The sequence below is a fragment of the Bombus fervidus genome, chromosome 16 (assembly GCF_041682495.2).
Source record: "Bombus fervidus isolate BK054 chromosome 16, iyBomFerv1, whole genome shotgun sequence".
In the NCBI taxonomy this organism is placed as follows: domain Eukaryota; kingdom Metazoa; phylum Arthropoda; class Insecta; order Hymenoptera; family Apidae; genus Bombus; species Bombus fervidus.
The window spans coordinates 8,542,751-8,568,869 of NC_091532.1; the positions used below are offsets into that span (position 1 = coordinate 8,542,751).

General features: G+C 28.5%; 3 protein-coding genes across 4 annotated transcripts; 2 read left to right on the top strand and 1 right to left on the bottom strand.

Annotated features, from left to right (window-relative positions):
* The first annotated feature begins 28 nt into the window (after positions 1-28).
* Positions 29-4,670, top strand: LOC139995567 (LMBR1 domain-containing protein 2 homolog). Its single transcript, XM_072019174.2, has 10 exons — positions 29-202; positions 276-616; positions 683-893; positions 965-1,141; positions 2,107-2,284; positions 2,362-2,543; positions 2,642-2,881; positions 2,951-3,152; positions 3,255-3,374; positions 4,129-4,670. The coding sequence occupies exons 1-10, from the start codon at positions 29-31 to the stop codon at positions 4,371-4,373; spliced, it is 2,070 nt and encodes a 689-aa protein (XP_071875275.1). The 3' UTR covers positions 4,374-4,670.
* Positions 4,671-5,607: 937 nt separating this feature from the next.
* On the bottom strand, positions 5,608-16,141 carry LOC139995565 (glycogen debranching enzyme). Its single transcript, XM_072019171.1, has 26 exons — positions 15,888-16,141; positions 15,040-15,289; positions 14,064-14,187; positions 13,804-13,993; positions 13,517-13,724; positions 13,314-13,448; positions 13,010-13,228; positions 12,697-12,932; positions 12,385-12,597; positions 12,115-12,309; positions 11,911-12,040; positions 11,706-11,829; positions 11,323-11,588; positions 11,054-11,212; positions 10,766-10,974; positions 10,488-10,691; positions 10,173-10,405; positions 10,005-10,094; positions 9,722-9,899; positions 9,294-9,650; positions 9,059-9,206; positions 8,611-8,974; positions 8,329-8,537; positions 8,063-8,248; positions 7,748-7,984; positions 5,608-7,663 (listed from the first exon to the last, which is right to left on the bottom strand). Exons 2-26 carry the CDS (start codon positions 15,160-15,162, stop codon positions 7,598-7,600), a joined length of 4,803 nt encoding a protein of 1,600 aa, XP_071875272.1. The 5' UTR covers positions 15,163-15,289; positions 15,888-16,141; the 3' UTR covers positions 5,608-7,597.
* A 594-nt stretch (positions 16,142-16,735) lies between these two features.
* Positions 16,736-25,536, top strand: LOC139995564 (proteasome adapter and scaffold protein ECM29). 2 transcript variants are annotated; one of them, XM_072019170.1, is made up of 28 exons: positions 16,736-17,033; positions 17,701-17,948; positions 18,025-18,143; positions 18,210-18,359; positions 18,469-18,747; positions 18,831-19,026; positions 19,095-19,189; positions 19,278-19,470; positions 19,566-19,711; positions 19,789-20,095; positions 20,177-20,363; positions 20,454-20,810; positions 20,880-21,055; positions 21,126-21,227; positions 21,299-21,505; positions 21,579-21,693; positions 21,772-21,955; positions 22,036-22,324; positions 22,527-22,760; positions 22,864-23,208; positions 23,285-23,441; positions 23,528-23,683; positions 23,774-23,905; positions 23,971-24,280; positions 24,382-24,565; positions 24,637-24,766; positions 24,858-25,067; positions 25,158-25,536. In XM_072019170.1, the coding sequence occupies exons 1-28, from the start codon at positions 17,009-17,011 to the stop codon at positions 25,355-25,357; spliced, it is 5,433 nt and encodes a 1,810-aa protein (XP_071875271.1). In that variant the 5' UTR covers positions 16,736-17,008; the 3' UTR covers positions 25,358-25,536. The 2 variants fall into 2 exon arrangements, with proteins under 2 accessions (XP_071875271.1, XP_071875270.1); XM_072019169.1 differs by having other exon boundaries at positions 19,566-19,706; positions 19,784-20,095.
* The last annotated feature ends 583 nt before the right edge of the window (positions 25,537-26,119 follow it).

Sequence of the window (26,119 nt, forward strand, 5' to 3'; positions counted from 1 at the left end):
TGGTGAAATAAAATTAGAAATCACCAAAATGGTTCTTGGAATATTCTTGACAGAAATTGTGGTAGCATTTTGCCTTGCTGCCACTTTATTATATAAATATGGTAATATTTTTCGGCAACATATTATTGTTACAATCTCTGTACTCATAGCATGGTATTTTTCACTGCTGATAATATTTATCTTACCCTTGGATGTTTCATCTGTAAGTAATAATATTTACTAATTTAAGTAATATTAAAATAATTAATACATTTATGTCTAATATTTTTTTATAGACTGTTTATAGACAATGTGATGAACAAAATATTTATAATAGCACAAAAATAAACTCTGACAGTACAACAACAGTACCATTTCATACTTGTAAAGAACCTTGGCCTAATGTACCAGAACATATATTTCCAAATTTATGGAGAATTGTGTACTGGACTTCACAATGTTTAACATGGTTGATATTACCACTTATGCAATCTTATATAAAAGCAGGAGATTTCACAGTTCAAGGAAAGCTAAAGTCTGCCTTAATAGATAATGCTATATATTATGGAAGTTATTTGTTCATATGTGGTATCCTTCTAATATATATAGCATTAAAACCTGGTTTCGATCTTGATGGGTAAGATACATTAGTATGATAAATGTAAAAATATATATTATGCATTTATGTATGTATATGTTTTAGTCAAAAATTAAAAGCTATAGCATCATCTGCATCAAATACCTGGGGTTTATTCTTACTGGTATTACTACTTGGATACGCACTTGTAGAAGTTCCTCGGGGATTGTGGAATGCTAGTAAACCTGGATACACTTTGAATTATAGCTATTTTAAAGTTGCTAAATTAAGTTTGGATAAATGTGAAGCAGAGGAAACAGTAGATGACATACTTGAGGTAATTAAATATTTTATCTAATTCTCATTTATTTGTATTTATCATTATGTTGTATTTATTTTATTTTTTAGTCTTTACAAGCTGCTACAGTATCTATTGGACCAGGACATCCTTTTCATTGTAATTTAGAAACGATTTTTCAAAAAATTCCTGCAGAATTAAAAGACAGAATGAATAGAAGACAACTACCAGATGATACACCAACAGATACACCATCCGAAAAAGCATTAATACGTTTACATAGACAAGTTTGTTACTAATCATATATATCTAAATATATCTAATGCGTAAATATACTGTGCATTCAGATCATCCCAGGACTAATGTTGTTAAAAATACATTTTTTAAGGTAAATGAAATTTTATTATCTAGTATTCAACATATCCCTTTCCTCTCTAACAAGTTTTAGATCATTCATATAACCATTGAAAAACATGCGTAGTCCTCTTTTGAAATTATATTCAAAACGACTGTCACATTTTTTTTAATTATTTCTATATCGTGAAAATGCTGCCCTTTCAGTGCCACCTTCAGCTTAGGGAATAGGAAAAAGTCAGCAGAAGTCAAATTTGAGAAGTAGAGTGGTTATTAATCACTATGACTGATTTTCTAGCAAAAAATTGCAAGGTAATCAAGTGTGATTAGTACACGTCCCGTCTGACTCTACAAATTCTTTTCAAAAGGCAATCAAGTAATTCTGAAATGATCCAGTTACAGTCTGGCTAGGGGACATGAATTCGCAAGGAATCCTCTTAAATCAAAAAATGCGATCAACGTTGGTTTCATTTTTGATTTTGTGACCTTCATTTTCGTCAGTCATACATCTTCTGGATTACACTATTCAACTGTTTGATACTTGGTTGATGGATTGCCTGGGACCAGCCTATTTTCCAGATTTTGCTCCTGTTGAGTTCTTTCTGTTTCCTAAGCTAAAATTGTCACTAAAAGAGTAATGAAAATGTGGCAGCTGTTCTAAATACAATTTCAAAAGAGGGCTACACATACGCCTTTCAACAGTTGTATGAGTGATCTAAAATTTATATACAGGGAAAAGGAATGTATGTTAAATAATAGATAACAAAATTTCATTTACCTTAAAAGCTGCCTTCTTAATAATAATGAGTCATGGAACATTTTGAATGCACTGTTTATGTAAGCATAATTTATTCATTTTTATATTTTTTTTTTTTTTTTTTTTTTTTTTTTTTGTTAGACAATAAAAGCATTGCAAACTTTACAACGTATAGAAACTCAATGGGGAATTTTGGTTGATAAAATAATTGATTTAGAGGATATAGCAAAAAACCAAGTAAGTGATGATAGGAGGTTTAAAACAACTTTCCCTACACATCGTTCATTTCCACTTCGTGTTGTTTACAGTCCAGTTATTGGTAAGCTTTAAACAGTAAACGATTGTAGAAACACATGGTTTTTTCTTTAGCTTTTATAAATATATTAAAATTTTTAGAGTGGTATTGGAAATGTGTCATAAGGAGTTATGTACAAAAAATTATAGCTGTTTGCACTGGATGTCTTTCAATAGCTGTAGTATGGTCGGAAGTAACATTTTTTAATAAAACTCCAGTGTTATCATTATTTGCCCAATTTTTGAATCTAGCTAAAGAAAATTACGATTATTTTACCATTGAGGTAAGAATATATATTTAGATTTGATATTAACAAATAAGATTTTTGTTTTGAAAATTAATGCAAAAAGAAGGAAGAGATAACTAAAATGCTTTTTGTAGGTATTATCAATGATGATAATTGCTTACCTTTGTTACTGCGCTTATTCAACTGTTTTAAAAATTCGTGTATTGAATTTATATTACTTGGCACCCCATCATCAGACTAATGAGTATAGTTTAATATTTAGTGGAATGATGTTATGCCGTCTTACACCACCTATGTGTTTAAACTTTCTGGGTCTTATACACATGGATTCACATATTATTAAAACTCACATTTTGGAAACTCATTACACTCAAGTAAATATATGAGTAATTATAAGATTTTCATAATTAATTTGAAATTCATTCTGTAATTTATTTATTTAGGTAATGGGGCATATGGATGTTATTTCCATTATATCTGATGGATTTAATGTATACTTTCCAATGGCTATCTTAGCATTTTGTCTAGCAACATACTTTAGTCTAGGAAGTAGATTGCTTTCTATGTTAGGTTTTCAACAATTTCTTGATGATGATGAGTTTACAACAGACCTTGTTGAGGAAGGTCAAGAGTTAATAAAACGAGGTAAAACTATTTTATTTGAGTAATAATGAGTATCATAATTAAATTTTATGAAATGTAAATAACATTGTTTTCATATAACTACGTCTATGTTCTCGTTTTTAGAGAGACGTAAGAGACAAAGAACAGAAGATTTGATGTATAGAAGACGCGAATTTCAAGAAAGATTTAGTAGCGCTACCAGTTCATCTCGCTACAGAACTTCACGGCAAAGTACCGATACAGGTATTTGTAATTTATTTAAAAGAAGTGATAATATACAATATACGTTATGCAATTAAGCTTGATTATATCTCAAAGTTAGTAAGATATAGGTAAAAATATAAAAAGAGAGTTAAAAATATAGAAAGAAAAGTTGAATGGCATGATAAGATCTTAGGTATTCACTTTCTTAATATGCGACGACGCACGGGGAAAGTGCAATTATACTCTTTTCTTTTAATAGAGCCCTATAATTATTTATTGTCTAATCGATGCATTATTTATTTCTCTACAAAAAAGCATTAAGATACTTGTGTCAGAATGTGCTTCATTTAAAGGATATTTTGATTTTAATTTTATGAAACTTTACATATGAGAAAGAAGGAAAAACATAAGGCAGATGCTTATGTTTATGTTTTCTTATTATTTATAGACTAAGTTCAACATTGGAATTCAAATATTTTTCAAACTAAGCATTTTTCAATTCAAATATCTTAATACTTTTTTGTGGAGAATTAAAAAATACATCAAGTGATTGATAAAAAATTATAGAGTTTCATTTAAAAAGAGAATGCAATTGCACTTTTCCAGAGCACCACTGTATATTAAAAAAATGAATACCTGAGATCTAATCATACCATTCAACTTTCACCTTTACAGCTTTTTCTTACCTCTTACTGATTTTAAGATATAACTCGATCCAATTGTATAACACATTCTGTATAGTGCAAATAGCTATATCTATGTCATTAAATTTTTGTATTTAATTAAATTATAGTTCGGCCTTTGAAACGAGATGAGTCGGTAGAATCCGCAAGAGCTGGATTATTACGTGACTTTGACCCTGCAGAATATTATATTGGTATGGCAACTGGAGTTGATAGTTATGGTGCAAATAATAGTTACGATACAGGCTACCAAGCCGATGATTTTTATGAAGGACGTATGGACAATGCAAGAGCATTTATTGCAAATACTAATCGCATAGGACCTCCACAAAGAGGTTTATTCGATGACATTTAAATAGAAGCTAATAGTGCTTAGATTTTGCTCAGCAACAAATTATAGAACAGGTACACTCGTATTTAAAAAATATTCGATCTGTTCTTGACATATGATAGAATTTTTTAAATATTGGATCTAAAATTGTGAATATAATTAAGTCCTACATCTAACAAGTAACAAATCATATAACATATAATTATATTACAAATAATATAGTTAAAAAAATGAATTAAATGTGGCTAAGAAATTTGTTTTTTGTATTTTTATTGCTTATTACTAAATTTCAAGAAGACAAATAAAAACGCATTCTGGGGAGTTGTGATTTACTATTTTATTTTAGTTTATATAATTTTTTACAAACTTATACAATGTTAATATAATAACATTAATAGTTCTATTAATATATAAAAATTGAATTTTTTCATACAGTATTTGATATATTTTTACCAATATATGCACTGCATATTTAAGTAAGCATAAAATAGCAATGTAAAATAAAATAAAGAATAAAATAAAAAATAACACATTTAGATTATAAAAGTTTCAGCAATTAAGTGAACTATAAATGCTAATGAGTAAATTTATTTTTGATTACTTGTCATTTCGATTTTCTATCTGTAGTTATTATTAAATCATATTGATTTAAGTGCAATAAATTTAATATAATTTTTATAAGCTTTATTCATAGAGATAACGTAACTAGATATAAATTTGTTTTTTTTTTTTTAGTATGATATAATCACTTTTTATTTAAAATATAGTAAAGTTTAGGAGAAGAATGATATTAAATATTTATATCTATTCTTCTTTTATACATCATTAAGATGTGAGTAATTTACTATGCTTAATGATTCACTATATTTAAAATAATATAATATACATATAAACTAAATAGTATATATTTAGAATTTTTATCATAAACAGGTATTCATGTTGTGTAATAAGAAAGATTATTTTAAGAAACTTTTGATGAAACCTTCAAACAAATATTATGTAGTTTTATACATTTTTTAGTGTTTCAGGTTGACATTGTTTTAATTAATTTTGAAAATGATTAAATTTGTAAATAATAGATATTTATATTACATATAAATATGTAATTTAGTAATTTAATTTATTTATCATTGTAAGTTCTATATAACATTATACGTATTATATTATACTATAATATAACTTTATTTACATTTTAAAATAGAGAAAGTAGACATGTGAATTTTGGAAGGGAAAAAAACATTTTCTCCATTATGCAAAATTGAATATGTATATCAATTTTATTGCAAATATTTCATACAGATATGGGAACGGATAAGAAAATATCATGTATTTAAAATATACGTGCAATAATAATAGTATTTGCTAGTAAATATTTAATTTAATCATTAATAAAAAATAACAAATTTTAATAACCTTACTTGAGCATTTGATTAATCGCATTTTATCATCTTAAAAATACCGAAATCTTTTGAAGTTGAAATTTTTATTTTATGTTAAATATAATATTTTTTGTACATTTTGGTATGGTTATGATTTTAACAGAATAATATATAAATAATTTTCTAAAACAGTATAAGGATACTCTACATAATTATATAAAGATCAATAAATTTTTAATTACGGTAACAAATGTTAATGATGTACAAAACAATTATGATAAACATAACAATTCATACAGTTTATATTAAATTTATTATATGAAAGTTTCATGCAAAAGAATACACAAATAAAAGACAAAATTGGTATTTATGTAGCAAAAGCTTGAAACAAAAAATTTAATAGTTTTAAATACTAAATAAAATTAGATTCTGAAAATGTTCCATGCAAAAAATAAAAGAATGAGTATGAAAGAATATCATATTTTATTAAGTGAAATAAACTATATAAAATGTGATTGTTGCTAAAATGAAGAAAGAAAGAGTATAGGCAATTACTATCTTTACTATTTTTATGTGCTCTGATTGTGAAATACGATTTTTTCTGTGCCTATACCTAGAGTTTCCTAATTCTGGCATTAACAGTAGTGGCTCTAATAATAACAAACTAGATCTATTCGCGCGATGATCGACTACATCATCTTGTTTGTGATTGTGTGATCGAAATACATCGTTACGATAATTCATCCAGTTTTGCAAATCAGTATCGTATCCAACATGTTTTATGGAGCGTATAATATTACCATGATCCATACGAAACACTGCAGGTGCAATACCATTATTTGATATCCTTGTATAAAAATTACTTGCACAACGATGATATAACTCTGTATTTACTATTCCTTTCGTATTGCTATTTATAACAAGGATACTTGTTTCTAATGCTGTTTTTAAATCAAAAATATCCTGCGGTGGGCCATGAAAATAGAATATACTAGAAGCATTAGTTTTTAAGTAATTATGAACTAGTAAACAGTGCTGGGCGTTATTGTACTGTAAATATAATGTATTGTCATGTTTACCATCTTCTGAACAATACCTAAACTGTAAAGTTTCGTTCTGTTGAAGTAAATGGACTTCTTTCGCATATAAAGACTTCTTTGCATATATCAAAAGATCCGAATATACTGGACTGCCTTGTAAATTGGCGCATTTCTTACAAATTTTATGGAGAGGAAGAAAAAGTGTATTTATCAAAGTTTTCGCCGTTGTAGGACTATATTTTTCATAATAATCCATGATATCACATTCAAGAGCATTGACTTCCTCATAAACATGATCCACTTTTGATGGGTATTTCGTCAATGCATTACTTTTCTCTATGTTTTGTTTTGTTAATGTATCAACTTGGTCAATTACATCACTTTGAAATTTATTTAGAGATTTATTTTCGTATTTTAAAGGTTCATTTCCATATATAAGTTGTCCTGATTTATGAAATTCACCTTCTGATACCATTGACAATTCTGTTATATTTGACATAGTTTCAATTACTTCCAAATTGTTAATAACAGTAGAAGATACATAATCATGTTTAATGTCTTTTTTACTTTCATTTTTCTTAAGTTCTTGCATTAAGAAAACGTCATCAATTGTACATGTGGTGTCAACATTTATAAATTTGCACGGTAGCATACTGATTTTGTCTATGTGCGAAATACCAAATGCGTGTGTCTCCGTGCTTGGTGTTTCTATAGCTGTGTTAAATATGTGCCATTTATTATCGTGATCTTTATTTCTAATGCTACGTTCTTTTTCTAGTCGTAAATGTTCTAAGTGTAATTGGCGGTGGTGAACACACGCAAAATTATATCAATTCGTTCTTTCATTTTCCTCGGATCGTAATTCCCGTTTAATTTTATCTAAGTCGTAAAGAACCTAGAATGAAATATATATAGTACAGTAATAATCAATGACATAACGGAACTATTTTTAAATACCGTTAACAGCATATATACAAACTTCTAATATAGAAGCAGCACTCCAAGCTTGTGTTCTGCAACTATCTTTGCAATATTCCCCATCTTTATTGGTAAGTTCAGGGAGACCTCTCCAATGGTTTGTAGATGCCTCTATGAAATGTCGAGAAATAATAATTTCAGTTGATTCGACTGTACGACGTAATTCTTCCTTTCCTCCAACTAATGGAGCGAAATATAGTCGAGCACGAAGAAAATAGCCTATGGGCCAAACCCATTCCTATTAGATGCCATGAAATTATTAGTTTTATATCAGAGCAGTTTATATTAAAGTAATATATTAAGGAACATTGCTTACGGGCCCCTGATGATAATTCCAACCATGAGCTATTTTAGTATCTCCACTATCATTAGAATTATCATAATATCCATTGTATGCCCAATCAGCAGGATCTAATGTTTTCATTCCAAGTGGCCCTAATAAAATTTCTTCTGCCTTTTTTAATGCTATCCATGCATGTTCCGGATTAAACAACTCTGGAGCCTTTTAAAATAATGATATTTGAATATTATCCAAATTGCACATACATTTTAAGAATAAAACAGCTATAAGAATGTACTTACAGCAACCATTGCAACTGGAAAATTAGGTCGTAATTGGTAATCGGCCCATGCTTGTGTTGCTCCATGACTATCTTTGAAAATTCCACGACGGTGAATAAGTTCTGATTTGAGTTCTCCTTCTAATTGCACTTCGTTGATGTAAAAATATTTCTCAAAATTTAATGAAATCTTATCTGCCCATTGTTTATAGCTCCATGTTACAGTAGAGCCTGCAATAAACATTAACTGTAGTAAGAAAAGCTAGAAATAAATGGAAATGTTTAAACAAAATTTATTTCTTACCATCCCGATTTTTTCTTTGCACACTACCATAAGGAAAAAGATTTTGCTTATACAATTCAGCCAAAAAGCTGAGAATACTCTTGCTTAGACCTACTATTTCTACTGCTGAACCATCCCTTGGAGTAGCTGGTTTTCCTTTGTTACCAGCTTTTTCAGAAGATCCCATTTTGTCCATCCATGTACCACAATTTGCATCATTTCCGCCAAATACGAATCCTGTTTCTGGGTGCACTCCAATTTGGTTATTAAAACCACGATCTGTCATATGTTCATCAATCTGTCTTCCAGCATTTCTTTCTCTAAAACAAAGTCCTTGGAAATGTATCAAAAGAGCTTCTTGAATAACATCATGTAGTGGCTGATCCTGAAATTTTATTTCCACTATATATCATGTGTAAAACAAATGTTAATATATATAATTTATTTACAAAGAATATTTTCTACGTACTACTTGTCCTGCAGGTAGTGGGGGAGAATCATCAGTTGGAAACAGCCTCGAAACCTTGTCTGTTAAAATTTTTAAACCATTTGGTACTTCTTGTATGTAACATTGAATTGTATATAACCACCACCACAAAGCATCTCGACAGTTATATCTAAAAAACATAAAAAAGTTATTTAAAGGGTGCAACAATAATTAGAAATTGTATTTATATAACAATAATTAAAAATTTATTTGTTACCTAGCATTCTTTCCTTTATCAAGTAAATTTGGTATAAGGCCATGTCGCATAGTTCCAGCATAGCCGAGGATAATAAATCGTGCTTCTGCATGTCTGCCTGTTAATATCAGTAGTCCCCTTAAGGCAATGAAAGTGTCTCTTCCCCAATTTCTCATATATCCTGTGGTAAAATGTGGTAAACCAGCAGACAATGTCATACATATTTGTTCACTTTCGCCATTATATTGTTTAATCTTTGGTTTGGGAGGATCTATATTTGGAGACAAATCTGGTAATGGAGCTGATTTTACTATTCCTCCCATTTGAATAGAAATTAAAGATAGAATTTTAACGAAAGTGGAACCTTCTTTCACAAAGCTAATAAGAGGCAATGAATTAGTAAATGTTTACAAAAAATTAAAAACAAAGATATATTTAGTGTAAAGTACCTTGACATTAGATTATAGCATTGCTCAAGAAGTATCATATAAACGTTTACAATTATAACATCGAAGTAACTAGGAACTAAATAGCGAGGTATTAATTTAAATGGTTCAATAGCTTCCTCGAGCCATTCTCCAAGAGTTTTAGTTCCTTCATCTTCTTTTAATCGTTGCCAAGTATAATCTGTATATATTTGTTTAAACGTATTAACAATCGTCAATTATATAATGAAACACAGTGATGTTAATAATAGAATGGATTTGTTTTAATATTTGTTCTAGCACATACCTATTAGCCAATTACCCTGTCTGAGATTAATACACATTGGGTGACCCAAATCATTATTAGGACGAATATCTGCTAACAAGGAAATTATACCTAAAAATAAATGTAATGTGTATTACATTAATAGATATGGAAAATATAGATATGAAATAGCTCAAATTGTTAACTTACCTTGTAAACCTGCATAAACAAGGGGTCCATAACCAGGAATATCGTATACATCAAATCTATTCGAAGTTTCATCACGTTCTTCCTGATCGCACCGGTATAGAGCCTTATTTAAATCAACTAAATTCATACGAGAGACAATAACACGTATATCGGAACTTCTCTGTGATGTTACTATTGAAATAGTATTATGAAGTTTTGCAAGAGCAGGTTTTATATTAGCATGAAGAGATACTCTGAAATTAAATATATCAATATTTATTATATATGTCATAAAATTTTTAAACAATTTATACAAAAAGAGTCGTTAAATATTACCGAATAGCAACGACAGAACCTGGTTGAAAGTTTATAAAATTAAGCTGAGTTATTTTAGGATCACCAGAATCAACTTTCTCCAGGATTTCTGAGTCACAAATTTGTATGTGTTCTTTAAGTCTTAGTACATATTCTGAGAGACCATTTATGTAATTTTCATCTTGTACATATTTTTCAGGATAATGGAAAGGTGAAGTACCATTTCTAAAAACAATATATCGTCAAAATGTCAATACGTAATAACGAACATGAAAAATTATTGATTTCATATTTCTTACTTAGCTTCTATATGAGATAAGGATGCTTCCAGAATAATTTCTTCCATTACACCCTCCACTCGTAATGGTTTCACATATCTTCTCAAATCATTGGCATTAGGATCGGGGTGTTTGAACGCTGTAAAAGCGACTAAAATTACACTATCATGAGTTGTTGGAGAGTGTCTTGTTACAGCTACTATATCACTATCTATCTGGTCAACAAATACCTGTAAATTTAGTAAATAATATTTTAAAAATTTATGCAGAAACAGCACATCTTATGCGTTATGTATTATGAGAATATACTTGAGAAAACTTCTGTTGCCCGAGAGTATAATGCAAATCATTTAATGCTCTCTTCGCCACAATTATACCAGTCTTTAAACCTACAAATTTGAGACCATCTATCAAAGATTCATCATCTGCCCAGCACGAATATTGTCTTGTTTCATCTACAACATGTATCTGTAAGGATTTATTAGGATTAGAGAACATAGATTGTTTCTTTTTTCAAATATTATTATAATTGAAATCTTCTAAATATAACTATAAATATTACAATAAAACTAACTTACATGGTGAGGAACTAATTCATCGTATCCACGATTGCTGCCGCTAGCGCACGCAGCCATTGATACAAGAGCAGCACTTGGAAGTAAATCAAACACACTTCGTTTTTCCACAGAACTGGGATTATCATGAGTTAAATCTAGAAATAGTGCATGTGCTATGCCTGGTACTAGAGGCCGTTTACGTGGTTGCAAAAATGCACCTACTGGTTCGCCTCCGTATCGGTATACCAAACGACCTTCTTCGTGACTATCCCATGCAGACATAGCTTCTATTTTGAGAGAATGAAAAAGATTTCATAAGATTTAATAAAAATTTATAAATATATATATTATATATTGGTATGTTATAAAGCTTCTTATAAAGCTTATAAAATAAAATTGCGAACCTCGAATTAAGGAAGTGATACCAAGTCGATTGACAAATATATTGTCTTTCTGATCAGAATTTGTAAATAATTCGGCAACAACGTACAAATCTGGACGAATTCGACGAGCAACATCAAGCATGTACTGGAACGATTAAGAATTCACTAATATAGACATAAATTTACATTAAATATATATTTTAATATTTTAATAAATTAGATATACCTCTGCAACTGGGATAGGGGTCGAATGGCAATTATCTAAGCGAATACCGTCAAAAATTTTAGCTGTTTGTGCAATATAAGCAGTAATATGCTGCCATAGAAAAGGACAATCTTCTGGTTTATCTCCATACCTGTAACAAATGTAGTATATTATTGATTTTAATTATTTTATATCTTGCTTCTACTTCAAAGGTAGTAGCATTACCTTAATTTTACACTGTCACCCCAAGCAATAAGTTCTCTTCTTATATAAACATTAGAATCAGGATCAGCAAAATTTTTTAAAGGATCACCATTCATTACCCATCCATTATGAGCCATAAGATAACAGCCTTCATCAGAATACATTGTTGCTTCTCTTTCAGTTAATGTTTGTGGTGCTCCATAATCAGTAAAATATCTGAAGATAATATGTTTTAGCACAGTTTATATAAATAAAATATCAAAATAGCAATATTTTACAACAGCTATGTACCTAGGAACAAGTGGATTTCTTTCGCTTATTTCTTTAAGTTTAGGCCCATCACCTTGCACTCTAAAATATCTTATACCAGCAATAGTATTCTCAACTGCAGCATTTAGATGATTTTGTATTTCATTAGTGATCATGTTATTAAGTTCTTGTAATTTCTTTCTTAAGTCTTCGGCACATCGTTTCAAACGAGTCTCTTCATCAAAACAATCAGTTCTGCAATAGGAATATAAAGTTTTAAATTTAGAACATTAACTAAATTGAAACCTTTCTGAAGTGATAGTTGGCATTCTGACCATTATTGGTATAATTTACCTATATATATTATATTTTTTTAAAGCAAGTTGCATATTTATAGTAGCTTTCAATCTACGAAATTTCGGATCTTTTATTATTTTGATATCTTCCGATATAGGTTCAATAGTATCTTGGGGCATCTGATTTCGTGCTAAATTCAAAAACTCCGCGATGGTTTCATTGATGTCCAATATATACAATTCATGTATTTTCACAAGCGGTAAAAAATATGTATGAAGTGCATGACGAATTGACTGAAAATAGAGAAGTAACAAGCATATATAATATATTGTACTGGTTAGTAATTATTAATATAATGCATTTATCTTACATTTAAATGTTCTTCAGTTTCAACTACTGAAGGAATGCCTTTAAACTCCCATTCTCCAGCTGCAACCTGTATTGTCAATTCAAACAGTGCAGCATCCAAAAGATATGCAGGACGTAAATGAGGGCTATTCAAACAATTGTATGTACATTCTGGATGAGATACCAAAAAAGGACTTTCATTTGCTGTATGATTCAAAACAATATCACATATACTCAACATCTGAAACACACATTTACAGGCTGATATTATAGAATATTATAACAGATTAAGCTATAAAATATAGAAAATTATATATTACACTAACATTCCATTCATTGCGTATTTTATTTATTAGTCTTTCAACATCATCATATGTAACTGATTTATCATCATCATTGAAAGAAGGATTTAATTTCAACTGGTCACTAAGGCTGTAAGATGACTTAGAAGATCCCAGTTCCTAAAACATAAATTATGTAAGTTAGATGTATTAGTTCAATATATTATCCAAAAAAGTGGAATGTATACCTGAATTGGTGTAAAATGAATCACATTATATCCAGAGTTTCTAGCCACAAGTAGTTTATCTTCCCAGGTAGAAAATGGTCCTAGACATTTTGCAAGAACAGTTTGACACTGAATACAATCCAATGGTAAATCATCTCCATGTTCTCCTACTTTAAGTTCTGGATCCACCAGTAAGTATCCAGAAGCAATAGGTTTCATATCTTCAGAACTACAAAATTTAATATATTAAAAATTGTGAACAATATATTTTATTATGTCAATAATCTTTTTTTATATTTAATACTTACTTAGGATTTATAAGATAATAGTGAAATGAACCAGCCAAAAATAAAGATATATTAGCTGTTTCACTAACCCATTCTAATGGATAATATGTATGCCTTTCAAATTTTTTATTTTCCCCTAAAGGATAATTTATAAAAAGATCAAGTGACTTCCCAAAAAGAGAAGCACCTAAACGAAATTCTACTCTCCATCCTGTTAAAAATTGTTCTAATTTATAAAACTCATTTTCCTCAAAATTATAACTAACGTAGAATTTACATACCTTTTTTTAATCTATATAGTATACCATCCAGATGTTCCCCATTATTTAGAGTTAAGACTCTTATTTGTTCACATTCGTGATTTTCAGTTGTTGACATGTGTTCCGTCATATCTTCTACCATTGCCTAAAGACACAAGCACCTATTTTGTAATACAATATCACACAATTTTTATACTATTCTTTAATTATTTGTAATATACTCTTATTTTTATCCAAATATCAATATATCCTTCTAAAATTATTGTAAATATTTTATCTAGTTTTTAGTATAAGAAATTAAATAATAAAAAGTATGCATATAACAAATACTTATAAACATTTAGATATGAGAATGATTATTCAATAAGAAAATATGATATACTAAATTAATAAAATATATACAATTTTGATGAGCCTATAGTACTTTTAGGAGTAGTACTTACACATGAACTGTGGTAAATGAATAAATACTTAGTCTACAAGTCCCTTAATATAAGTTATCAGCACAAAGCAGCTAGCAAGCGTGCAAAAAGCATAGTATTAGATTACAAAGTTATGCTGCATGAACATACATAAAGTCCAGAGATATTCTCACTCTACATGCTTGGATTACCTCTTTGTAATAATATAAACATGGGATAGACTTTGTACTATATAACATCAATTGTCTATTTATATTACTATTTTTTATCTATCTACTACTACTACATTTCTAGTAAATTTAATAGAGATGTTATTATTTCCAATAATTCAGCACTATTTTAACATTGAAATATTAGCCTGAAATATAAATCATTTCATATATAATAAAGACATCATATTTAACACTATGTGCAAGATACCTCCTTTGATTAGATCATTATTAGACAAATATTACAAAGACATCACAATGATATGCTATCAATTCCAATTAAATTCAGCAATAATATCCTTATCATCCTAAAGATATAAGTGCAAAGTGTATTAAGATATATATCATGATTATATCCGAACTTACATAATAATAAAGGCATTTTAAATAGCGGCATTTGCAAAGATGTTGAAGAATGCTCCTAAGTTTCCTTATTAATGTCCTTGTCGCATCACAAAAAAAATAACTTATTGTAAGTATAAAACCCATTCTCAAAATAAATCATATAACTGAAATTGTTATCGAAGATAATGATTTTTCAACTAGTTCTATGTTATCATAGCACTTATGTTATGTACTGTTGCTTTTATTTAAGCAAATACCACTTTTGTATTACCTATAACAAATATAAAGGAAAACTTTAATTACAAGAAGCTGCTTATTAACTGCTTTTAATCTAATCAAAATTGAAATTAATTTTTTGTACATTAAAATTGAATGAAAATAATTTTATTACATTAATTACAAAATTATTGCTCTATATATTATATTAAAACAAGATGATGTAATTAAAAAACTATTTTATTTAATTTTTCAAAAGTACATAATATATATAGTTAAAGATACATATAAAATGAATACATACATATATATCTTTTTACAATACTAAAAAATTTGTATAAGAAAGATTTACATGGAATCAATTATTTCAACTCTGTTACACAACTATAAAATTACAGAACCAGAAAAATTATATATATAAAAGCACATTAAAAACTATTACATATGACAAGATTATAACTATTAGAATTTAAATGTATGTATATCAATATACATATACAATTCTTTACATGTATTTTGTGGGTTAATAAACGTAAATTCACAATTAATAGTTTACTCTAAACAATTAGCACATGCAGTATAACAATTTGCAAGATTTTAGGAAACAGTATTACTATTTTCCCTTAAAGTTACCATTTCTCTTTTTCTCATACCTGACAACTCTGCTAACGCGTACTAAAGACTAAAAATATTATACTTTCATTAAAAAGTAACAAGAAAATATAATATACGCGAAACAATATAGCATAAATTGACAGAACAAAAAACAGATTATAAGTTTCTTATAAAGATAATTTAATATAATTCACTATATAATTCACTATATAATACATTAATATTTATTAAGAATAATGTGTTTCTTTCGAATTTGACCTCTATTTTATAAAGACAACTTTGAAGGTCACAAAAACGAGAGCATGGTTCAAGTTAAACTGTTAAAAGAACGGAAGAAGCAGACGACAGGTTGCAGAAATTCGAACACGTTGATTGGGTAGTCATCCACGGCAACTTCATGTTAAAACTTCAAATGTTTTCCTTTCCAAAAGGTTAATTTTTTAAATTCATAATTTTCTTGTATTTGGATTCGTTACTATAAATTTACTTATATAATTACATATAATTAACATATAATTAAAATTTATTTGTAGAATTAGTTTTATGTATATGTAGTTAGATTTCTAAGCTAACATTTACAATATTCTTGTTATACGTAAATTAGCATACATATAATATCAGAATTATATAATTGTATTGTAAATTAAGCAATAAACTAATTAAAATTGTAAATTAAAGGCTGTTGCGTATCATAGAATTTTGATAGAAATATTTAAAGGAATAAAAGACGAAATGTTGAAAGATATCCATATCTCTCTTTTTTATTAAATAGGTTGATGTGATCACATGAGCACGATTAGTTTATATGATCGTGCACATGAAAGATGATAGATGACTATATAGTACTAAAAAAAATTTCTAACAATATTTTTATTATTAATATGTGAATCATTTTATAGTGATATAAAAATAAAGTAGGAAACTTTTCTCCTCTAAAAAATTGTACGAAATTTGACCCTCAATATTACGGAAGATGTTATACAAAAGAAGAAAATTTTTAAAGACATCAAAAAGATATGCAATACGGGAGGAAATGTATTATTTTTACTTAAATATGCTTAAATAATGTTTTCATAATAAGATTAATTACAGACCGGTAATATTTCTTGTCACTTGTCACTGACTATCATTCGCTTTCTCTTTTACACATTACTTCAAAATGGCAGCCCCTACGGATGAGCTGAGTAAGTAATTCGGAAAAAAAATCGATTTATTTTACATGAAGACAGTTTATTTTGATGATGACACAAATTATATTATTAATTATATTGTTCCTCGTTTAATAAAAACATTATTTCTAATGATAAAAACATTTTTATATATATCGTGGCTTGCAAAATATTCCATTATCATGCAGTTTTATAGAAAACAACTTCAAATGTATAATTTTACATCACTTTTTCAATTTATATTCAAACTTATCTTAAAAGACAATCTTTTCGATTCTTTTGTATATTTTTACTTTATTTTTAGTATATGTCCACATCTGTTAATTAAATGAATGATGATAAATAATGTACATATAATTATTTTCCTCTTATCACCTAAATTTCTATGTGCAATATATAAGATGTTATTTATACAACTAGTTTTTTTATTATAAAATTTTAGATATTGCACGTTGTTTTTGAATGATTTGGAATTTATGAATACAAAATATTGTTTCTTTGCAATTAAGTATTATTTTTTAATCGTGTAATGAACAATTATTGTTTTGAACAAAATATATTCTGAACAAAATATATTTTGTTTAATATTATGAAAAATAATATATATTAATTATAATTAGTTGTATATAATTTCATATTTATAAATTAATTATTTTATGTATAATTTATTGTTTCATGGAAGTTTTACTTGAGCGAGTATTTTTCCGTTTGGGATCTGCAGATACTGATGAACAACTGCAAGCATCAGTATGTAAATTTTTGCCTCCAGTTTTGTTGAAGCTTTCTAGTGGTCAAGAAGGTGTTAGGAAGAAAGTAATGGAATTATTAATTCATATAAATAAAAGGATAAAGAGTAGACCTCAAGTCCAATTGCCAGTTGAAACACTTTTGTTACAATATCAAGATCCAGCTGCCAGCTCATTTGTAATTGTATGTTATTGATACAGAGAATCAATTAAAAATATTTCTGGTTGAATAAGAATTTATTGTTTTTGTTTGTTCACAGAATTTTACAATTATATATATAAAATTAGGCTATCCTAGAATGGAAATGCAAAAGCAAGCAGAATTAATTCCAAGTGTATTAAATGCTATTGAAGGAAAACCTTTATCTCATCAAGACAGGTTTGTAAATATTTAACATAATTTAAATAATGAAAATTAGGTAAATAAATATGTAAAATATTTCAGTTTATTACTTATAATTATGCCTGCATTGGGCCATGTTAATATTCCTGTGGATCCAGAGAAACGAGCATCCTTTCTTGGTCTACAAGACAAACTATATGTAGCAAAACAATTACTCAATTTTATGCTTGATGTTTTACTGTTACCTTATGGGTAAGATTATTCACTATTCCTATAATTTATATTTTAATAATTTCATCAATACAATAGGAAAATTTTTTAATAATTATTTATATTAATTGGTTGTACAAAATAATTCTAGAGCTGTAGGACAAATGCAAAATCAACAGTCAGATCAGGCTATTGATTGGTCACGGTTTCGTGTACCACTAGGATTAAGTGAATATGCATTTAAACGAGTAATTGGTGAAAATCCTCCAACAGCAGAACAACTTGAACAAACAAAATTAGGAATTGTAAAATTCGTAGCTGGAGGGTTTTTCCATGATTCAGATATTCTTATACATTTGATAGTAGCTGCAGCAGATACCAGATTTAGTGTTGCTAATCTAGCAGACTTGGAATTAAAGAAAATTGTTAAGTATGTTTAAAAAGATTTTTCTATTATTTTTATAAATATTCTATTAGAATATGCTAAATATCAAATTGTTTTAAAATATTCAGCACGTTAGATTGGTCTTCAATGCATTTAGCAGCACCACTTTATACATTATTTTTGGGTACTGATACTTTAGGTATCCATAAAGATGTTAAGCCAGAAATGAAACGATTGCCTGCAGGCATACGAATTCGTCTAAAATTATTACATTATCTTTGCCGTGTTACTACAGGTGGTTTTATTGTACCACCATGTATTCAGGTATATTTTATTATAAAATAAGGTATAATTTTTACACTATTTGGTGGCTAATTGTAATTAATATACAGGTAGTTTTTCATTCCCTACAAGAAGGAGATGGAAAAACTACAAATGCAAAGTTAAAGTCAATGGCATTGCAATTTACATCAAACATTGTGCAACAGTAAGTACAAAGTATTATAAATTATTCATGAATTTGAATTTCAATAAAATATATATATATATATAGTGATATGTTTAAATGTTTTAAGGTGTAGTCTTGCACCATTATCTCGTATAGCAGGAATTATCTTAAATGGCATGATAAAATTAATTTTTGAGGGTGAAGATGTTCATCATAAAATGATGGCATACACTGTTATTGGACAACTAGGACAAAGAATTCCATCAGTGATAGATAAAAATTCAAACTTGTTATGTCATTTATTTGATACACTTGTATCGGTATGTAGTTAGCAATAGAAAAAGTAGTAAGTTCAGATGTATGTTACATTACTAGAATGTTTCTAGTTTGAGCTGAACTTTTCTTGATGTTTAAGACTGAAGGTGATTTACGAAGAACAGTAAGAGATACACTGATTTCAATAACATCTGCATTTGTACTTAATAAAGATGACGAAGTTAATATATCTCTGATGAATGGATTATTATCTACATATATTGAGTCACCGGAATCCAATGTTAGGCATGTATATATTAATTAGGTACATTATATGTATAGAATAATATCGCTTATATGTCAGTAATATTTTTTGAGAACAGATTTGTAGCTATGCATTATGCTGCTAATGTATTTCCTCCTGATGATATACCTTCTCGTTATCTTTTACTGTTGGCATCTGGAGATGAGAAACATGAAATAAGAACAGAAGCTACAAAAGTTTTATATGGTACTACACATAAAAATGAATGTGATAAACAAGAGGGTAATCAAATTTCATTACCAGATTTTCCAAAACTTGTTACTTATATTTATTCAAAGATGCAAGCAAGAGTGTCAACTGCTGGTAATGAAAAAATGAACATAGAAAATAAAGTACTTCCTTATAATGTTACTGTATTTATGGAGGTAATTAATTCAGTGGGAAAATAATTTATTGTTATTGGCAATTTTTTTATGATTGGAGAAAATAATTAATATCTTTTACAGATAATTACTTATCTCCGTATTTGTTTAGCAAAATGTGCTAATGTTACTAAATACAACGAACCATTGCAGCATCCTTGTGAATATACGCCATTAATTACACATTATTTAAGAAATTTATCTAAAGATAAACTAGAGACATTAGATCAGTATCTTGATATGATTTTAATTTTTAGTCATGCTTCTGCAGGTAAAATTGTATATAATATTTCTAATAAACTTAAAAATATATTAAGAATTGTATTGAAAGATATAATGTATAAACAATTATATAACGCAGATCAAACTACACTACAAGCTTTATTGGAAGTGACTGGTTCTGTTCCACAGTTTGCAACAAGAATTTATGAAAATGAGTTATCATGGCTTCGTACTTTGCTTATATCTACTAAGTTAGATGTAAGACAACTGGTTGCTAAAATTTATGGCATAATAACTACTCAACTTTCCAATAATGAGTTTGGAACTCAAATTTCTGAGATTATGGACATCATGGATAAAAATTCTTTAGAAGCTCAACATGGCTCATTACTAACTTTAACGTGTATGATGGAAAGGAGACTAGTTTTTAAAAGAAATAACATGGACAATGATTTCTTTAACTGGGATCTGTACATTAATGTTGTGAAAATGATATGTATGTACATATTTAGTTATATAAATTAATATTAATTTATTTTTCAATTCTCTTTCAAAAATATTATAGGCAATTTTCTTCACAATAATACGATTTTGTTAATGGATGCCGCAATTCAGAGTATTGGTATTTTGGGGAAAATATGTGGGTTACCATTACCTGATGAAGGCGAGGGAGAAACAAATAAAAAAGCAATTGTAGAAATATTATTTTCAGCATTGAATAATGTAAAATTAAATACTAAGGTTCGTATTTTAATAGTTACTAAATTTATTGAGTTCATGGGATATAATACTGATTTAATTATATTTCTAGATTAAAGAAAAAGCTGCACTTTCATTAGGTTATTTGTGCATAGGAGAAAATTTTCCTCATACACCATATATAGTAAATAAAATAATTACGACTGTCAAAGAGGTAAATGTACATCGGTAACTATAATTAAAAATTTTAGGAATACGTTTTAAATTTGCTTTTATATCCATTAGACAAAAGACATTGAAATCCATTTGATCATGGGAGAAGCATTGGTTTGTTGTGTTCAAAGTGAAGCATCTCCAGAAAAACGAGATGCTTGGACAACATTACCAACTGAACATAAAGTACCTTACAGCAATATCAGTACTAAGTTATTAATACAAACATTGGATGAATTACTTCGAATGTATAAAGATCCGCATCCTAATTTGAGACAGGTATCTATTTTTATTTTTTTTTATTTAAATTTACAATTCCTCCATTTTCTTTACCATAAATATTTGTTATAAGGCCGTCTGTGTGTGGTTATTAGCACTTTTAAAATATAATATCCAAAGGGAGTGTATTAAAGAAAAATTTTCGTCATTGCATCATGCATTCATGGATTTTCTTTCAGATGATAGTGGTAAGTTATGCAATATATTTCCTCTTCAAAAAAAAGAAAATAGAAATATATTATTAAAGTGCATTGTTTTAATTACAGATATAGTGCAAGATATGGCAGCAAAAGGACTTAGTTTGATACATATTAATAGTAGCAAGGAACAAAAGGAACTTCTAGTTTCTAGCATACTAGATCAATTTACACAAGGACGTAAAAGTGTACAACAAGTTACATCAGATACAAAATTATTTGAAGAAGGTCAATTAGGAAAATCTCCAACAAAGTAAGATAAATTTATAAATTTACATGTTATATTTTCAATCTAATAGGTTCAGTTTAATTTTATAAATATTTTATTTATAGTGGTAATTTATCAACGTACAGAGAAATTTGTTCCTTGGCTACAGAATTACAAAAACCTGATTTAGTATACTACTTCATGCATCTAGCAAATCATAATGCAGTATGGACATCTAAAAAAGGTGCTGCATTTGGATTTGCAGCAATTGCTAAAGTTGCAAACGAAGAGTTAAATAAATATTTACCCAATATAATTCCACGCTTATACAGATATCAATTCGATCCTACTCCCAAGATTCAGCATAGTATGTCTAGTATTTGGCGTGCGATTGTTCCATCAACAAGTAAAGCTGTACGTGGAAATGCTTAGAATACTTAAAATTAGAAGTGTGCGCATATTCAAAATTACGGGTATTTTTCTCTTTTTACCCTGATATAATCTCTTCCTCAACCCAATCTGAAGCTTAGATACTTGTACTTTCGAATATCCACACATCAATGCCTAAAATATATTTTTATTCTTTGTAACTGTTGTTTAAAATTATGTTTGATAGGTTGAACAATATCATAAAGAAATTTTAAATGATATAACTGAAAATTTAACAAATCATGAATGGCGAGTACGAATAAGTTGTTGCAATGCACTTGCAGATTTATTACGAATAAATGTTCGTTTAAATTTGGCGGAATGTGCTCCAGAATTACTGAAGAAACTGTTTCGAGTAATGGATGATATTCATGAGGGTACTCGATTAGCTGCTACAAATACGACTAAAGCATTAAGTAGAGTAAGTTTTGTATTGAAACAATACATATATTATATTACAATACAATATTATATTTGTATGTACAGTTATATTGTTTATATCTTATATCAATTCATTAATATAGGTTTGCGTTCGATATTGTGATTCTTCCTATGGTAAAGAAGGAGAAGAAGTTCTACAAGCAATTTTACCTGTGTTATTAGATATCGGAGCTGTGAACGTTGTAAGCAGCGTAAGAACGGTATCTTTACAAACAGTATCTCAATTAGTTTCAAGAGCAGGTACTCTGCTTAAACCATCTTTAGTTACACTAATTCCTGCTCTCTTAAGTACAATTGGCGAATCAGAAAATCCAAATTTATCATATTTGAGTAATGTATGTGGAACAATGTCAGAGGCACGAGATGCTATTGACACTATCAGAGCTAGTGCTGCTAAGGAGCATTATGCTACTGAAACGATGACAAAAGTGAGTGATTTAAGACAAAAAGACAACTTCAAAAAAATCATATTTTATTAATCATCAATGTTTTCTTCTAATGCAGTGTATACAGTATATTGATACAGAGATTTTAAAGGAATTAATGCCAAAAGTGATAGAATTAATAAAATCTAGTGTCGGTTTTGGAACAAAAATTACATGTTTGCACTTTATCATTCTTTTGAGTACTCACTTCAAACAAGAGTTACAGCCTTATAGTGGTTAGTAAAAAAGTTTTTCTCTATAACTACTATTCAGTCTAAGAAACAATGTTTAGAAATTATTATGATTTAATATTTATATATAGGTAAAGTCCTAAACGCGCTAATGAATGGATTATTGGATCGTAATTCTGTCGTTAGGAAAAATAATGCAACAGCTATTGGACATATAGTCGGATCAGCAAAAGAATCAAGTCTTGAAAAATTATTTAGAACACTTAATACATGGTATATGGAACGAGGTGTGCATTATATAATAAATCTTTTTAAAGATTGTAAAGTTATAGAACTTATAGAGGAAAGATAAAACTTTACAAAGTTCTGAATTTCAGATGATTCAACTAAGTTAGTAATTGGACAAACGTTCCAAGCTATAAATAATTATAATCAGGAGGTATTAAAGAATTATTCGAGTATTGTTATACCTCTTACTTTCTTTGCAATGCATGCACGAAAAACACAAGGTTTGTATTTAACTTTGAAATTAAGTTTGTAAATATCGTGATATTTATTTACAGTATTTTCATAGAAAATGAAAGTATGATGGATTTATGGACCGAACTATGGAATGAAATTACTCCAGGAACCGAAGCAGGAATTAAACAAAACATAGAACCAATAACAAATATTTTACGCACGTCATTGGAATCGTCATCCTGGAATACGAAAGCACAAGCGGCTAATGCAGTTCATACGTTAGCACAAAAGTTAGGGAACGATATTGATGCGACTGTAAGAAATACTTTGTTAAAGGTTTTAACGGATGGATTACGCGGGAGAACTTGGGATGGAAAAGATCGTTTGTTAAATGCCCTTGCTACGCTGGCATGTAATAGCAAGTATGCATGTAACAATATTAACATTTTCCTTATTAAATGTATGCAAATACAATGTTACATTTGTGATATTCATTTTTAAAAATTTAATAATCTAAATATAGGACAGCTCTCAAAGAGAACAGTGGAATATCTGCGGATATAGTACAAATATTACATCGGGAAAGTAAAAAGGAGGCTTTAGACTATCGCCGACACGCATTACATGCTTTTGGTACAGTTTTGCATGAACTAAATATCGATAAGTTTAAAGAGGTATACGAAATTGTTCAAGAAATTTTGTCAACGGTATGTACTATCAATAAAAAGCAAGAAGTGATCAACCTTATACATTGATATATAAATATTGTATAATCTAGCTATCAAGGAAAGATGGAGATGAATCATTACCCTCTGAAGAGAGAATAAAAAGAGATGAGATCATAAAATTATATGAAACTGTTTACGAAATACTTGGAAAAGCTTGGCCATCTTATAAAGACACTCAGGGTAAATTATTATTGCATTTGAAAATTATTAAATATAAAAATATGAATTACTAATTAACCCTTTAATTATCTTGTAATATTTTTTTGTTTAGACAAATATTGTATAGAATTTATAACTCATTACGGTAAGATGTTTCCTGTCCAATCTACAACAATACAAATATCCATGCTATCAGCACTTAATTTATTTGTGGATAAACTTGCTTTACTTAAAATAAATATTTCGGAATTGTCGATTGAAGAAAGAGAAAAGTTAAATTTGATTTGTGACACGTTTAATAAAATGTTAAAACATAGTATAGGTAAGCATATTGTATGTCTATAACTAAAAATATATTGTATTATTATTTTGTAAAACTACAATTATATAATATGAAATTTATATTTTTTAGGTATTTCGTATACCAGAATAAGAAAAGAAGCCTTAAATATAGCTCTATCTCTTGGCAGAAAATTACGGTCTACAAATAATAATGAACAATTTGATAAAATGATCTTAATAATTCAAGAGGCATTACCGGAGTTAACGAAGGATAATGAGCCAGAAATTCGAACTAGAATCATCGATATTAAAGAAATGCTGAAGATATGAAGATACTAATTAATTTTAGTACTTTTTAATCAATGTTACATACGTGGAAGTTAGTAACTTCGTGTTCAAACGTTTTAAAACTGACGAAATGTATAATGTCTACTAATACATGTTTATTTAATGATACTTATTATGTAGCTAAAAACAAGTGCATAGTAATACACAATTTAGAGTCAATACTTTTTATTGTTTCTAATTTTTCATATTGTATTATAAAAAGATAAGAAAAGTATGTTTATATCTATATATAAAGTAAAAATCTCTAGTAAAACTCTAAAGTAAAAATATGTATGTATGCTCTGAAAAGGCTTTCTATACTGTTCAACGTATCCGCACCAAATTTAGCGTGAATGTTCTTCAATACTACCAAAAAAATTTGTAGCGTTCCCAACCCCCAATCGCCCCTAAAGCCAACCCTTTCCAGCCATGGTTATATAAGTCTCAGATATTATAAGAATACCGCACAAGCTGCATTGAGCACGTTCAACTCGTAGTAGGTGATCGTGTGCTATTAGTATAAAAAAGAGAAAGAGAGAATGACATTTGAGAATTTGAAAAAAGATAAAAAAATAAGAAGAGAAAGCGTGGAAAGCCGAAGGAACATTTTCCGTTGAGTAATATAAGAACAGTTAGTCCTTGCGAATGGCACTGTTGACCCAAAGGGAAAACCTAAAACAAATAGGTGATGACACTTATATACCGAAACCAGCTGAAACCTAGAAAAAAACCGTTCGAAAATTAAGTTACGCATTTGTGAATGTC

Coding starts and splice junctions, on each gene's coding strand:
- LOC139995567 (XM_072019174.2), top strand. CDS start 29: ATGGTTCTTGGAATATTCTTGACAGAAATTGTGGTAGCATTTTGCCTT. Junction 617..682: donor CCTGGTTTCGATCTTGATGG/GTAAGATACATT, acceptor TATATGTTTTAG/TCAAAAATTAAAAGCTATAG. Junction 2,882..2,950: donor TGGAAACTCATTACACTCAA/GTAAATATATGA, acceptor TTATTTATTTAG/GTAATGGGGCATATGGATGT.
- LOC139995565 (XM_072019171.1), bottom strand. CDS start 15,162: ATGGGTTTTATACTTACAATAAGTTATTTTTTTTGTGATGCGACAAGG. Junction 11,589..11,705: donor TATCACTTCCTTAATTCGAG/GTTCGCAATTTT, acceptor CTCTCAAAATAG/AAGCTATGTCTGCATGGGAT. Junction 9,207..9,293: donor GATAAAGGAAAGAATGCTAG/GTAACAAATAAA, acceptor TATGTTTTTTAG/ATATAACTGTCGAGATGCTT.
- LOC139995564 (XM_072019170.1), top strand. CDS start 17,009: ATGGCAGCCCCTACGGATGAGCTGA. Junction 18,748..18,830: donor GAATTAAAGAAAATTGTTAA/GTATGTTTAAAA, acceptor TAAAATATTCAG/CACGTTAGATTGGTCTTCAA. Junction 20,096..20,176: donor ATGTTACTGTATTTATGGAG/GTAATTAATTCA, acceptor TATCTTTTACAG/ATAATTACTTATCTCCGTAT.